This window comes from Pituophis catenifer, unplaced genomic scaffold (genome assembly GCF_029215685.1).
Source record: "Pituophis catenifer annectens isolate HBS135680 unplaced genomic scaffold, rPitCat1.0.hap2 SCAF_8, whole genome shotgun sequence".
Classification (NCBI taxonomy): Eukaryota; Metazoa; Chordata; class Lepidosauria; order Squamata; family Colubridae; genus Pituophis; species Pituophis catenifer.
The window spans coordinates 59,295,874-59,312,861 of NW_027256888.1; the positions used below are offsets into that span (position 1 = coordinate 59,295,874).

Consider the following 16,988-nt stretch of genomic DNA (forward strand, 5'->3'; position numbering starts at 1 on the left):
CTTTGCAACACAAAAAAACATGATGAGTTGGATCGGCTTTAAAGCTGTATCTTTATGCAATTGTACTTTGAGATAAATGCATTGGCAAGATGTTGATTGTTACCTCCTGTCGTACTTGACATTGGATTAATGCAAGGATGGCCCTTCGAAACCTACAAGAGGGAGAAATGTTTTAAGTGTCTGATGAAAAAAGATCAGCAGAAGATCCAGGCAACATAGGAAAGAAATCTTTTGCCTAATCTCTAATTCTTTACTACCATAGGATCATTGTCAAGATCTTTGCTACAGATCTCATACCTGTACCTTTGCTGCTGCTTATTCTCATGCTTCTTTCTCTGTGCCTAATCCATACTAATTTCTGGGGCAGTGGGCAAGTACTTTCTTCCCTTGCTTTTTACCACAGATAGTTTGCTTGAAAGTGACAGGTAGAAAAAGGAGAGTAGCAGTAGGCCACTGGCTTGGCAGATGGACAACAATGGCAATTCCTGGAACTGTGTTATAAATGTGTAATCCTCACCATCAACAAAGAACACTTAAGATGTGTGATTTTTCATAGTTAACTAATCTGCTGATAAGCTTTTTATTAACACATTTTAATGATTTGCATGAAATGTTATATTAATCACAAGCTCAGTGTACCAGTGGTGAAATGCTTTGAAGTCTGCTATCGGTTTGCTGTGTGCACATGCGCATTGCGCATCGAACGCGCGCTTTGCATGCATGCGCACCACAGGCACTACTGCACAGCACTGAAAAAGGAGGCTTAAGAAGCCTTTTCTAAGGTAAGAAGAACAGCAAGGGGGGGAACAGCTATGCCACGCGATTTAGATTCGCTATAAAGCGGGATTTCCTGCTTTCTAGCAAATATAAATCATATGGCACAGCTGATCATCGGAAATACCGGTTCGTATGAACCGGTAGCATTTTTTTACCCGAATCGGTAGCTTTTATTACTACCGGTTCAGGTGAACCTGTCCGAACTGGTAGCATTTCACCCCTGCAGCGTACATTGTGTATGGTGCTGGAGGAAATGGGATTTTAAGTTGTGAGATAAATGTGAAATTATAATCAATACACAATTACAATCAACGATAAAATTCCATTTTAATACCAAATAGTTACAAAGAAGACCTACTCCAATTCAAACTTTCTAACCACAGGGGTTTCCTTATCTTTAAAAATATTGCATTCTTCAGGACTACATAAAACTCATGTCTCCTTCCTCCATCCATGCGCACCCAATCCTTCAATAGAGCCACTTACTTTTTGTTTGCGATCACATAAATGCAGGGATTATAGAAGGTAGATGACTTTGCAAACAGTGGGGCTATGATTGCCATTGTGGGGGGAATTTTTTCTGGGTCCCCAAATGCAGACCATAAACACACAATAGAATATGGAGACCAAGCCATCAGAAACATCAAAATCATGACAACAGACATCTGTAAACAAAAACAAAAAACGTAACTCCTTAATATTTTTGTTAAGTCTGTCTTAAGTATCTATTTGGTTTCTTCCTCAAACTTGTATTCTGCCTAGTCATTCTTTTTTCTACACCTTCCAGATATACTGTGTTATAGCAATCCTAATAGAAAGCAGAAGTTATAATCTGTGCTGATTAAGAATGTATGTTGTAGAGAATTGCCATATGGCTCATATCTCAATCTGCAGGCAATGTCGGGTTCAACAAGCTTTGACTTAAGTGATTCCAATGTTATTCAAGGACACACAAAAATTACAGTGGGACAACGCGGTTGGACAGGGAGGAGTTAGTTCTGCTACAAAATCATATAAACCATTGCCCACAAGATTCTCTCCTTCCCTACATCTCTCTCTCCCTCCCTCCCTCCCTTCTCTCTCTCTCTCTCTTTCTCTCTAGCTGCTTTGCTCTTATTGCTACTCGGTCCTGTAGCTAAGTCCAGTCTTTTTCTCTTCCCAAGTATCATACCTGGACAGCTACTCAGAAATGTTCTGTCTGGCCCTGAACTGTTTCTCCATGCAAGTGTGGGAAAAATAAATTTTCAATCTTTTTCCAATTTTTCCTTTGTCCAAGCAAATATCTTTTTAAGTATAGAATTTAATGTTAAATTCTACAATTTTAATTCCTTGCAATCTATACGTAAAACTTTCTAAATGCCCTGCTCTGAAGCCTGTTTTATGCTTAAATGGTATTGCTTGACGTTTCTTATTTGAGACTTTAAATTAAATGCCAATTTGTTTAAGCCTGTTTCCCTTCACTGGCTTTTTCATTTATTTGATTGATTGATTGATTGATTGATTGATTGATTGATTGATTTAGCCACCCCTCTCACTATCCAAAGTGACTCTTTATGGCTGTATTGTATGCTGGTTCTGCAATAAATTGTAAACCAAAACTCAAAAACCTGAAGCACAAGTAGCTCTGTAATTTGGTATTGTCTCAATATCTTTGGATTTTTTTTCTTCTCACTTGCATAGTTATACATCTCACCTATATTACAAAGATCTGCTAACACCTGATTCCTACATGTCGCTGATTACAAACATTAAACTCGAATATTTCCATTACAATCTTTTGCAAATGAGCATAGTGAGAAAATATAACAGGCATATTTAGTATCTATTTAGCAGCACCCGCTCTTTGGAATATCTTATCCTCTAAGGCAGGTGTGTCAAATTCGATTTCAGTGAGGAATGCATTCAGGGTGGTGTTTGACCTTGGGGGAGCCAGGGGGGGCATGGCCAAGTGCTCTGCCAGCGAAAACGGGCTCCTGAGCTCCATTTTCAGCCACGCCAGCCTCCTGCAGCCCTCTGCCAGAAAAAACGGAACATTGTGGTCATATGATTTTATGCTTAGCGAGTGCGGTGCCGAGTGATGAAGGAAGAAGGGGGAGACAGGAGGGAGGGAGGGAGGGAGAGAGATCATGCTGTATGTACTGCTTATTTTTCTTGGTATCATACACAGGATAATTCTGAAAGAGAAAAAATGTATTCTCACATCATGACCTTACCTTTGTAACATCAACTTGATCCGACCAATCTACCTCGATGCTTTCTATATAAGTGTTCCTGGCGTATCGCTTTAAAGTTTGAGAAATATTGTAGTAACAGTAAAACATGATGGATAAGGGGACAACAAAATTTACAGCGATTACTGACATAGTGTAAGAAACAAAGGATCTGAAAGTGAAAAAGACCAAACAGATAACTGAAAAACCTTTCTTTTTTGATTGATTGATATTATTGACACAATTACCTGAGGGTATTCTAAAATTATGTGGAACTTAAATAGCTGAATTGGTTGATAGTTAATATTCTAAACCTAGCTATTTGTTGAAGTAGTTTAGGCAATAATCTAATACTCATTCTGTAGAAATTCGATCTTTGGGCTTGCTCACAGGTAAATAAAGATTCAGAAGTGTCCATTCCTAGCCACAATTACTCCTAAATAATGAAGCATGCATTGTGAGATCACAATGCAAGCTCTACCTCATATCATTTGACAATACCTATTTGCCCCTGCTAAGCCTACATCCATGTCTAACACAACTGTCTTTGAAAGCAAGGTCTAGAATAGAATAGAATAGAATAGAATAGAATAGAATAGAATAGAATAGAATAGAATAGAATAGAATAGAATAGAATAGAATAGAACAGAACAGAACAGAACAGAACAGAACAGAACAGAACAGAATTGGAAAGGACCTTGGAGAACTTCTAGCCTTGCTTAGGCAGGAAACCCTACACCACTTCAGATAAATGGTTATCCAACATCTTCTTAAAAACTTCCAGTGTTGGAGCATTCACAACTTGTTCCTCTGATTAATTGTTCTAACTGTCAGGGAATTTCTCCTTAGTTCTAGTTATTTTTCTCCTTCGTTAGTTTCCACTCATTGCTTCTTGTCCCACCCTCAGGTGCTTTGGAGAATAGTTTGACTCCCTCTTCTTTATGGCAGTCCCTGAGAGGACCCTATGGTTTTTTCAAATTGCTTCTGCTTATCCATTGGACCTTTCCATTAAGCCTTGACAAGATTTAGGCATATTATGTTGGCCTTTGTTTCCAGCCTATGTAAATATTCTTTTCTTCAAGTCATAAATGAAAAGGTTAATACTAAAATAAGTACAGCAATGTCTTTAATTATTCATCAGAACACAATCAATGGTCCCAGATTGAATGGTGGTGTTGTGACCCCAACTCCCAAGCCTGTCCTAACAGAGGAAGAGGACTCAGAAGATGATGGGGAAGAACTGACAAGGCCTCCCTCTCCAGGACCCTCCTTTCTGGCAATGCCTCAGGTTCCATCCGAAGGCCAGGAGGAACAGCCTAGGATGTGCCATGAGGAAGGCATATCAGAGCACCAATTGATAGGAAGCAAGGAGGATGAATCCTGGCTTGATCCCAGGTAGTGACGGAGGGAGAAGCATGCACAGCAACGGAAGAGGTGTGGGAGGGCCAGAGATTGAGCTGAATCACGGAGCCACGCCCCACCAGGAATAAAAGTGGGTGGGATTGCTCTTCAGGCTTTGTGACGGACAAAGTTAAACCCTGAAAGTCACATCGTTATCTCTGAAATTCAGCTTGGATATATTTTGGACTAAACATTGACTAAACTCTTGTCTCATGGATAATTTGTTGCGCCAGGAACGGACTGAAGATAAGTCCTCTTCTGCTTTATGGGAGTGAAAACGGTCTTGGCAGGCATTCGGCAGTTTGCTGCCAAAACCTTGGTCTGCCAAGAATTCTAATCTATTTACCTAATAAAATATTGGCAGGCGTGCTTGGTATTACGTTTGCCTGTGTGAGGAAGAGGGACAGAACAGGTGTCCTGGATGTACCACATTTAAACACTGTGGACCAGTGGTGGGATTCAAAATGTTTTACTACCGGTTCTGCGGGGGGGGGGGGCTTGGTGGGCATGGCATGGTTTGGTGGGCATGGCAGGGGAAGGATACTGTAAAATCTCCATTCCCACCCCACTCCAGGGGAAGGTTACTGCAAAATCCCTATTTCCTCCCGATCAACTGGGACTCGGGAGGCAGAGAATAGATGGGGGCAGGGCCAGTCAAAGGTGATATTTGCCAGTTCTCTGAACTACTCAAAATTTCCACTACCAGTTCTCCAGAACTGGTCAGAATCTGCTGCAACCCACCTCTGCTGTGGATGAAATTTTCTCCCTTAGTGATTTATAAGACGGTTGTTCCCTTCCAAACTGTTCAATGCTTGTTCAAATTTTAAGGTTTTAAGGCTTCGGTGAGATTCTAACAGTGCAAAATTACCATCGTGAATGTTTTACTTCACCATAAAAAGAACATACGTGTCATTTTCTCTCCAGTTTATGGTACAGGTAGCTCCAGTTGGATCTGGAGCATAGCTTGCCCATCCTACCACAGGCATGGAGGCCCAAAAGACTGCATTGGTCCAGGCAGCAAAAATCAGGGCAATATAGTTGTGAGTGGTTAATCTGTTACCTGTTGGCAAACCAAAACATCACCACTATTCATTCTTTCCTATCATTTGTACTTTTCTATTTGAAACCAAAGAATACAAGAGTTACAATGAAAATTTTATAAATACACAACTCAAATGTAATAATTATTCAAATATTAAATTCATGTTCATATCCATACAATGGATATAATAAGCAGCTAACTTCCCTCATTGAAAATTACATATTCTGTGTGCATATAAAGATGATACAATACGATATGATATATGATATATATGTCCATATGCACACATTTACAAACATTTATTAAAAAATTGAGAAAGTTGCTGAGAACATTTCCTTAACTATAACCTGAATCTTTTTTCAACTTGGTGCCCTCCAGATAGTTAAATTAAAAAAATAATAATCATATCCATTTGTTAACTTGATGTTAAGAGTAGTTGCAGTCCATCATGTCTAGAGATAACAGAATAAACAAAGGCTTTCCTAGCCCGTAACTGTGCCTTCAATACTAAAATTAATGTATTTTCATTATGCTAGACTTAATAAATAATTGCTGGATAGTCTTCCAAGTAAACATTGACTAGACGAGGATGTAAGTTTAGCAAAATTGCTTCATCATATGCCTAAACTAAGTATAAAAAGGAGACATCAGAACAAAACTATCATAAAGCTCAAACCTCTTGAGTTTTACAGTCTGATTCCAGTCTATTGTAAACTGTTGTTGTTGTTAGTTGCGAAGTCGTGTCTGACCCATCACAACCCCATGGACAACGTTCCTCCAGGCCTTCCTGTCCTCTACCATCATCTGGAGTCCATATAAGCTCACGCCTACTGCTTCAGTAACTCCATCCAGCCACCTCATTCTCTGTCGTCCCCTTCTTCTTTTGCCCTCAATCATTCCCAGCATTAGGCTCTAATGTGAACCCTTCCTTCTCATTAGGTGGCCAAAGTATTTGAGTTTCATCTTCAGGATCTGGCCTTCTAAAGAGCAGTCAGGGTTGATCTTCTCTAGGACTGACAGGTTTGATCGCCTTGCAGTCCAAGGGACTCGCAAGGGAGTCTTCTCCAGCACTATAGTTCAGAGGTCTCAATTCTTTGGTGCTCAGCCTGTCTTATGGTCCAACTTTCACAGCCATATATTGCAACTGGTAAACTACAGATGCCTAATTTTTTTTTGATGCATATGACCTATTCATAATAGGCACTCTCACAATATGGTTGCAATGGTTACACTTGACTTAGTATTTACAAAACCTATATTTATGAAAAGTTAAATTGACACTATACAGCACTGCACACCAAAAAACTAGACACAAGAACAGTTTTTTCCCCAAACGCCATCACTCTGCTAAACAAATAATTCCCTCAACACTGTCAAACTATTTACTAAGTCTGCACTACTATTAATCTTCTCATCGTTCCTATCACCCATCTCCTCCCATTTTTGACTGTATGACTGTAACCTTGTTGCTGGTATCCTTATGATTTATATTGACTGTTTCTTAATATGATTTGATTGTTTATTTGTTCCTCTCCTCTCCTCTCCTCTCCTCTCCTCTACTCTACTCTACTCTACTCTACTCTACTCTACTCTACTCTTCAATAAATATATTCCCAGCTAATTTGTGCCTGTGCAGGACATATCTTCTTCAACTTTTATTTCTTGCTGAAAAGGTGAGCACGCTTTCAAACCTACAGTAGCAGTTGGCTGCCCTCTTGCATCATTTTAATCTTCTAAAATGCCCAAAGATTACAGTGCTTGGCTTCTTAATGGTGTGAAGCATGTTATCAGAGCTTCCCATTGATAAAAGAATTTAGGTCAGGTGCTTCAAGGATCTTGGCAATTCAGTATTGAGATATTTTCAGGCACTTTGGTATTTACAGAACCAGATTCCCTGGTCAGTTCTTACACTATAAAACTAGCTAATGAGATCTCAATTCCATACTTGTTTTCCTGCTGACATTTCCAATCTGGTATACACTCTGACTTCTTGCTCTATCTTCAGTCATTCACACAATTAAGAATGTGGGTGGTTAAGAAATAGGAAATATAAATTTAAAAAATAACCTTATTATCTCTCAAATGAAAACAGAGGGAGGTTTTGTTATGTAATCCTCCAAAGTACAAGAGCAAAATTAACCAAGTATACTTTTAAAAGGGCAGGTTTTTAAACAGGTTTTGTTTCCACAACTGTTTCTGTTACCTACAAGCAACAGATAATGCAAGTAAACATAAGTAGGAAAAAAACATTCTTGTAAAGTAATGGGAAACCATTTCAATAGTATTGTCAAAAAAATTGATATGAAATTCAGCAAGAGTCAAACTCAATATGAAGGAGATTTATACTTTACTGACAAAACTGAACAACTCTGTATGAAAAATTCAAATAATATAGAGTACATAATGTGGGATTTCCCACAAAACAAATCACCAAAATCTATACTGAAAACCGGTATGCCTTTATTGCAGAATTCTGAGCATCATACCTATTTGAGGCTTGCAGATGGTCAAGTAACGATCTATGGCAACAACAGTAAGCAAACCAATGCTTGCCATTCCAAAGAAGATATTTAAAGCAGCATAAATCTAGAATTTAAGAAAGAATACATGGTTTAAAATGTTTGAAAATAATATTGTTTGCTTTCAAAGGTCTTAGGCTTTTCTTTTACTATTAGCAATAGCATTTAGACTTATATACCGCTTTACAGTGTTTTACAGCCCTCTTAAGCGGTTTACAGAGTCAGCATGTTGCCCCCAACAATCTGGGTCCTCATTTTATCCACCTCGGAAGGATAGAAGGCTGAGTCAACCTTGAGCCTGGTGAGATTGAACTGCCAAATTGCAGGCAGATGGCGGCCTGCAGTACTGCACTCGCCACCATGGCTCTTATCAATGAAACATTGTCTCTTCTACACAGATATCTACATGAAGATCCATTTGTTTAATGCCCCATTATAATTTTCAGCTAATTAGTAAAGCCAAGCTTAATACAGAGTTATTATGTTTACTTATTTATTATTAGCTGAATACCCGGGCTCAGCTACGAAACTATTTTTATTTATTTATTTATATTTGAATTTATAAATTCAATTTATAATCACTATGTGATTGGGCTTGATAAATCAACACTTGCAGCTTGAAAATTAATGAGTGATCGGCCTCTCTTTTCCCCTTCTCTCCCTCAGCCTTGCCCCACAGAAGCCTCCCCTATCCTATCCCCTGGTTGCTGCTGTGAAAGTGAAAGTGAAACTCCTCTCCTCTGCTTGTGTTTTGCATTTCTTTTCTTTTCAGATGGGGAGGGGGAGTAGAACTACTTAGCAACAGAGGGCTGTTTGGAAAATGAAACAGTATTTGCTGTGTGAACAAGAAGAAGACAGGAAGGAGCCTAGCCGTGGCTTAGCTTAACTGTCCTGTAGTAAAGCTGCTTGCTGCTGTGAAAGTAAAACTGAAATTGAAATTCCAGATTTCTTTTCAGGTGGGGAGGGGGAGTAGAACTCCTTAGCATCAGAGCCTGTTAATATAGGAAATACTAATGCTCTGATGGTCATTTCGAAAAACCCTTTCTTAGTGAGCACCTAGAAGCCAAGAGGAACATATGTGGCAAATTTCAAGTTTGTAGGCTTTACAGTTCTGGAGATTTTGTAATGATGTGTGAGTGGTATTTTGCTTTTATATATATATAGATTTTATGAAATTTGGAGGTTGACTGTGGAACAGTAAAAATCAAAAATAATGAAAATAATAATTAAAAAATTCCATGTGTCTAGATAAACACATTCCTAATAATAGAATGTATAGCAAATAAGGCTCCACAAGAGACCTATCCCAATGCCTGGGAAAACAGCCACTTTTTAAAAGTTTCCAGAACATTCTCAGGATAAAAGCCAAACTCATCTATAATGAATATTATTCCAGAGGTATGTGCCAACACATACCTGTGTGGCACACTTTCTGGATCCTGATAGATAGCACTGGTTAATCAATTGGACCCAAAATACATCAATTTTGTCTGATCTTACTGGATAGACAAAAAACATCAGAGATAGGCAGTCTCTATCTGCCTATCTCCCTATGCTATGAAGGACTATGCTATAGTATAGATGATAATAATCAGCATCTGGAATTGCAAACGGGAGCTCACTGGCAGTCAGTGTAATCTTTGTAGAACTGGTGTCACGTTGGCATACTAAAGCATGCCCAAAATTGCTGTGGTTGCTGGATTTAGAACAGTGGTGAAATTCAAATTTTTTTACTACTGGTTCTGTGGGCGTGGCTTGGTGGGCGTGGTGTGGCTTAGTGGGCATGGCTTGGTGGGCGTGGCAGGGGAAGGATACTGCAAAATGTCCATTCCCACCCCACTCCTGGGGGAAGGATATTGCAAAATCTCCATTCCCACCCCACTCTGGGGCCAGCCAGAGGTGGTATTTGCCGGTTCTCTGAACTACTCAAAATTTCCGCTACCAGTTCTCCAGAACCAGTCAGAACCTGCTGAATTTCACCCCTGATTTAGGATCTGATGTCGTTTCCAAGTAGTCTTCATGGGCTGTCCATGTAGAACACATTGCAATAGTCCAACTGTGAGTGACCATTAGAAGAACCTGACAATCTACAAATGGGCAGAATTGATATACTAAAATGTGTCTGGGCAAAGATCTTATTAGCCAAAGCTGCCACCCGTTCTTCAAGCATGATCTGGAAGTCCAAGGTGATGCACAATTGAGGCAAAGAGTACGATACCATCTAAGACTAATGATAGTTCTAAGATTGGGAGAGGGGAGGCAAAAGCCCACAACTAGTTGGCAGGATAGAATCTGAGTCTGTTTCTCCATCCAGAACCTTGCAGTCTCCAATGAGACAGGACTTCCTGTTCATTGGGTAGCCTAAGAGAACATGTAGAGCTCAGCTTTCCCAGCTCTTATTGTCAACGATACTTCAGAAGAGGCCTTTCCTATAATCTAAGACCACATCCTTTTAACAGAAGCTACTGGGTTTGTAGCCACTGGAATACAAATCATATATTCTGCCTTTAAATCATGCTGTTTCTCCATGAGGTTGTCACAATCGACTGTCCCTAATAAATTTCAAGGAAGAACTAGAAACTAGTATTGTGCTACTCAAGACAGCCATCTAGTGGCAAATGTAATACATTTTATTCTATTATACATTCTATTTTGCACACTCATTTTCAGCTACTAGAAAAGTAATTTGTGTAGCAAGATAGTAACAAGTTTATAAGATATGAAAAAATAAGATCACTTCCTGAAACTTGGTGAATGCGTTGGGACTGTAACTTCAAGGGTTCCCAACCAGCAATATCTCTGGGATAAAGCATTGTAGAAATAGAGCTACTAACAATGCTATTTTTTAAAAAAATAATTCTTCTATATTCCTAGTTCAAAACTTTTTAAAATTTAATCAAAGTGGAATGTTTACACATATTTGTTGGGATCCAGTATATTAACTGACTCCTTCTAAAGCAGGAGACAGTTGTGATTCAAGTTAGATAGTTACTCCATCTAGTTTTGCTTTTTTATTTGATATTTTCCATTAGTCAATTCTTTTAAGAGATGCCAAGAACTTAACAGTCAGGTGGTATGCAAGGTGCTTGTTGTGTTATGTTATGTTATCAAACAATCCTCTCTTCCCAGAAGATGGACTACTATCTGCTTCTATATGTACCTCTCTCAAAAAAAAACCAACCACTCAAATAAATTAATATAAGTTCTAACTAATAATATAATTTGTCAGTTCATCTAAATAATCCTTTTTATGAAAAGATTTCATCTATTTACTTTATGGACCAAGAAATACATTTTCAACAATTTAATCTTTTCTTTGGATTTGCTTGTCTTTTGGTAACGATTTGCTTCTAGCACCAAAACTCAGAGATATTTAATAGTAATTCAAAGAAGTGTGTTTTTTCCACAAATGCACTCAGTGGAAAGAGATGTGTTGTTTAACTCTTCATGCTATAAAGAACCTGTAGAAACATTTATCACTGTCTGTTTTGTTATCTGTTTCTGAACACTGATTTGAACAGGGCTATATACAATATGTGTAATATACTTTGTTTTAATACTCAAGTACCTGACAACCCAGGTAGCCAAATTTCCAGCTTCCATGCAGATCTGAAGCCGCAGACATGGGATAGCCAATACTACTTACTCCAATATCCGTAAAAGCCAGGTGAATAATAATAGTATTGCTTGGTGTTCGAAGTTCCTTAAATTTAATGAAGATGCTTAAAACAACAATATTACTGAGAAGACTTATGACTCCTGTCAAAAGATAAAAAATGGGGAGTAAACTTTAGAAATTTTAGTCTTAGCAGACCTAATCTGAGTTTCATACTACAGTATTTACAAAGAGACTAAACTCATCATCATATCATCATCATCATCATCTTTTCAAAAAACCTAATTAAATATTAGTTTTGTGCCAGGTTGACATAATAGCAATATCACTTAGACTTATATACTGCTTCACACTGCTTCACAGCCCTCTCTAAGCAGGTTTACAGAATGAGACTGTGAGTTTTAGTCCCTTCTTAGGCACAAAGCCAGCTGAGTGACCTCAGTTCAACCCTAGGAAGAAAGCAATGGCAAACCATTTCTGAAAAACCTTGCCAAGAAAACTGCAGGGACTAATCCAGGTAGTCACCTGGAGTCAAAACTGACTCAAAGTTACCAATAATTAAAAACAGATTAAATTCACTCACAATACTAAACTCATAATGCATCCATAGGGCAATTTATTTGGCTTTGACTTGGCGATATTCATGAACCCAACAATTATGATTTTTAATTGTAATTGATGTTTTATCAATTACATTGATATGTGAACCAATCCAATTAGAGTTTATATTACATTATGCATGAGCTTGAGTAAAGCAGGTACAGAGTTAATTAGGTATTTCATCACCAGCCCCATTTAGAAGGTAAAAATCAATAAAAAATACTGAACATAATTTATGGGCAGAAATCCATTACACGTTTGCTGGCGAATTCTAGAAGTTGAAATCCACAAATCTTAAAATTGCTCAAGTTGAGAACCACTAGTCTAGACAATATAATACCCAAGTGTTTATATTCTGTGGTCCCATTATGGAAATAAAAAAACAAGTTATTGTTCACAAATACAATTTTACTACTCATTAGTTGCCTAATACAAATTTTACGGATATCATCTCAAAGAACAGGATAGAATTTCATTTCTACCACCATCACACCACAAAACCACAATATGGGAGAATACAATATGAATCAGACAGGATGTATTTTCAGCATTCATTTAGTCATCCCATTTTATGGGTTCACACTATACAATGCTTCATAAACTAACTACAAGAATTAGGTTTTCACAACTTATTAGTTTAAAATATGATAGTCTATGAAACAATCAGTTCTGCAAACGCGGCTAGATGCATTTTGACAGGAAGAAGGAAAGGAAATTAGATACCTAAGACTAAAAGCCAACAATCTTACTATTTATTCTTTGAATTTGTTTCTCTGAGGGGAAAAAGCTCCCATCCTCAACATTTTATTAAAATACGCAGCATTTCCTTCTTTTACATATTAACTTTACTTGATATATTTAATTTAGTGGAGTATTAGGTTGGTCTATATCAAAGCAAGTTCCAGTAAACTCAACTATGCCAACATTTAGCTATATGGATTTAAAATTAGAAGTTAGGAAGTTGCTCTACAAAGTGTCGAATATTATCTTACTTGCAGGTAATAGCATAAAGGCAGGGGAATTCCAGACTCTTTTTCAGAACTGTCATGAACACAAGCTTAGTTCTTTTGCATGCAAAACAGGTTTTTCCATCACTGAAGTACTAGTCTGCCCAGATTTCAAGTGACTATAAAAGACTTATAAAGATTAAAGTGTGAAGAACTTTTAATTTGAAAGCAAATAAAGGTCTTCAGACTGTATTAGGGAGCAAAAGTAGAATTTGTCTGGGATGCCTTAAAGCAGGGGTCCCCAACTAGGGGTGGGCTTCAGATCCTTTAGCTACAAGTTCGCTTCCCTGTTGCAGGGTGGGCGTGGCCAAGTCAGCGGCCTGTACCACACGGGGTGGAGCATTTTTCACCCTCCCCAGGCTCCGGAGGCTTTCCTCGAGCCTCTGGGAGGGAGAAAACTGCTTCCCCTGGGCTCCAGAGGCCGGAAACAGGCCCATTTCTGGACTTCCGGAACTTCTGGGAGGTCCATTTTTTGCCCTTCCAGAACCTCCGCACCGCCCCTGCACTTACCTGGAATGATGAATGGGCCACGTGGAGGCTCCTGGGAGGGGAGGGGAAGGGTGGGAGGGGCCAGCCGAGGTGGCATTTGGGGGGTTTGCTGAACCCCAGTGATCCTTGGCTAGAGGATCCCCCCCCCCCAGTCTGCAGAAAAACTGTTCTCCACGAAACCGGTTCCTAGGGCCCAAAAGCTTGGGGACTGCTGCCTTAAAGCAATTCTATCCTGAAAAAAAAATACTTGGTTTAAAAAACTGTACATAAGGGCTATTTGCATATCCCTGGGTATTCTGAAGTACCTTTTCCCTTCAAATCCAAAGAATAGCAATTCATTTTCAACACTTCACATTTCTTTGCTTAAGTTTAATTAAAGCTGAAAAAAAGAAGTGGTTTTTTTTTTATTAAGGTGCCTCAATATTTTATTAATCAAATACATTCAGTGTTCATACCTGCTGCGATCAAGTATGCTGCGATAATGTTGTGTTCCTTCTGTGAAAAGGCTGATGGAAACTCACTATTACTTTCCACAGTCATAATAAGGTAATTCCAAAATGTAGCAGAGCAAAGAAAACTGGGAAGAAACTTCAAGAGCTAAACTCTGAAAGAAAGAAGAAACTTTTGCAATCCTTTTAAGTTGAATTGTTATCTTCTAAAATTTCTTGCAAATGTCCTGCTCGCTTGAAAGGCTCCCAACAGGATTCTGATTAAAGAAAGCAAAGGGGCTTACATTCCTAGCCTTTGGAAGGGAAAAGCTTGTTAGGTCAAACAAAGAACAATATAGAGCTGCTTTTATTTTCAGTAAGATTTTTGTGTCTTGTGGTAAGAGATTTACTATTTTCAGAGAACCCAGATTTTGAACTTCAGCCTTTAGGGTTTTATTAACTTAATACTTTCAGCACTTTTAATAACAAATCATGAAGCAAAATAAACTCAGTTTCTGTCAAAAATGTATTATTATTATTTTGTCTTGTTTGCAAGGAACAGATTGCAGATGCACACTGCAAACTGGAAGTCTACCTTGAAATATTTCTAACACATCTGCTATAAACTGGCTTACATACATTTGGATTGTGAATCAAACATTTGGATTGTGAATCAAGCCATCTTATAGCAGATGTTATTATTGATTTTGTGCTTACACAACATGCTAAACTAATGGTGAAACTATGAAAAGCGTTTCAAGGGTGACATGACATGTAGGTGGCAAAGCAGCATACCCAACAGCTATTCTCAAAAACACACCCTTTTCACATGATTTTTGGAAGTTGCAGAGGCCGTGTGAAAATGATATATTCTCAAGAGTTCTCTGGAAGTTAACACAAGAACCAGTGTGTGCTTTCGGGCAGTTTTCAGAAGCTGTAGAGATCATTGAAGAGCGTTCTCTGAAGCTGCTTTAAGAATGAAGGCCTTGTGCAATGCTGTCCATTCCTTGGTTCAAATTTTTATATATCTAAAATTGTAGTTGTTCCTATATGTATTTTTTTACCATCTGCAAGCTATCCATAATTACCTTATTTGTGAGAGGAGAGGAGAGGGGAGGGGAGGGGAGGGGAGGGGAGGAGAGGAGAGGGAGGGGAGAGGAGAGGGGAGGAGAAGATAGGGGGAGAGGAGGAGAGGAGAGGAGGAATGAAGAAGGGGGTTAAGAGCAGCCTTGCCAGAGTAGTACACAACCACCTTTTTATTTCCAACAAGCAGGAAATGAAAACTATGTAACTCCTTATCTCTATGACTAAACCAACATTCCATCATAATCTGTAGGGATTGGTGTACTTTCCTCTATGACATACATAAGATAAACACTTTCTACCCAATAACATTTATTTTGTTCTTTTATGTTATCCCCATTATATTGCAGGGTCTTTAAGTGTTCAAAGGTCTGAACTAAGGTAGGATTACCCACACTCAAGATCCAACAGGAGGAAAGCCATTAAGACACAATAGAAATCGCCCAACACCCTTTCAGAACACAAGCCTCTTCATTTTATCACCTCACAGCAGCCCAAACTTCAACCAAACTTAGCTCAGACCAACATGGCCCTACATGGCCCCATGGGAGTCTGACAACAGCCAATAGAATACATGTTCTTGCACAAGAACAGGAAGCTCAGGTTCAAAGCCCAAGAGAAGGTATACAAACCTCCTTACTCCCAACTCTGTGTGGTCAGCTGCCCAGAACCCATGTGGTTCTGCTTCATCATTAAACCATCTTTCCAATCAGCCTCCATATTTCCAGCATCTTTCTCCAGGCTTGGAACTGAACCAGATGGATATTTCTTCCAACACTGTGTACCCCAAATTCAAATACACTATTATCTCATCATTTCTTTTTATTGAACATAAAGTTGTGGAGGAAGTGCCTGCATTATCTATGGGGATTCTCAGTCATCCAGGTGATACTTTTTCAAAAAGGCTTTCTTGGTTTTTTTCTTTGAAAACGTTTTGCTTATTATCCAAGCTTCTTGGATGAGAAACATATTTTTTTCAAAGAAAAAAAAAACCAAGACAGTAGAGTTACTTTTTGGAAAAAATACTTACATTCTTCTAACCAAAGATGGGACTAACAACACTTAACCTATGCCACACCACTATTTCCCTCTTTGCAGCTTCCCATGTTTGAGTCCCTTTTTTTCTTTTTTCCTCACCCCTTTTACTCTTCTGTCTCATATACTGAATACTACAGAAACTTAGTTCAGAAGCATTCTTATAAAATCTATGCCAGGGCAATTTGTCTTTTTGTCCTGTTTCATATGCCTATATTTTTCTTCTTTTGTAGCGAGACCAGCATAAAACATGTTTGTGTGTCAATGAGCAAGATATGGAAAGTGTAAGAGAAAATATTTTAAGCAGCTTTTAGAGATCATGGCTTTGGGCAAGTCCAAGCTGCAGTCTGACCAATGCACTGTAAAAGGATTAATTGTTGACATTTGAAATATAAGAGTATATTTCAAAACATTCTGCTAGATCCTAATAAACCCTTGCTGAACACCGTGGGAATTATTATTGAGTAAACATGTACAACTTTCTTTAAATTACTACTACCCCTTTGTAGACTACCTACTATTGTAGACTACCCCTACAATAATTACTATTCATACAGTTAGGGTAGTACAATTGAAAGCTATCAAACTAGGAACAATGAATGCATATGCATTATTTTTGTTCCTTTCCCAGAAAGGACGCCCGCTGCTTCATTCACAGTGAATGATACAAAACTCTTACAAATAATTTATTTTCAAAATTCAGAAGATCTGTAAGTATAAAATGCACATGGGATACCTTATGCGCACAGACATCCACTCATATATACAGACAGCACATTAT

The 16,988-nt window shown here is 38.4% G+C and overlaps 1 protein-coding gene across 1 annotated transcript; it reads right to left on the reverse strand.

The window, feature by feature from the left end:
* Window positions 1-52: 52 nt before the first annotated feature.
* RRH (retinal pigment epithelium-derived rhodopsin homolog) lies at window positions 53-14,201 on the reverse strand. Its single transcript, XM_070948938.1, has 7 exons — window positions 14,117-14,201; window positions 11,518-11,708; window positions 7,917-8,016; window positions 5,295-5,448; window positions 2,991-3,159; window positions 1,264-1,442; window positions 53-152 (listed from the first exon to the last, which is right to left on the reverse strand). Exons 1-7 carry the CDS (start codon window positions 14,199-14,201, stop codon window positions 53-55), a joined length of 978 nt encoding a protein of 325 aa, XP_070805039.1.
* Between the last annotated feature and the right edge of the window lie 2,787 nt (window positions 14,202-16,988).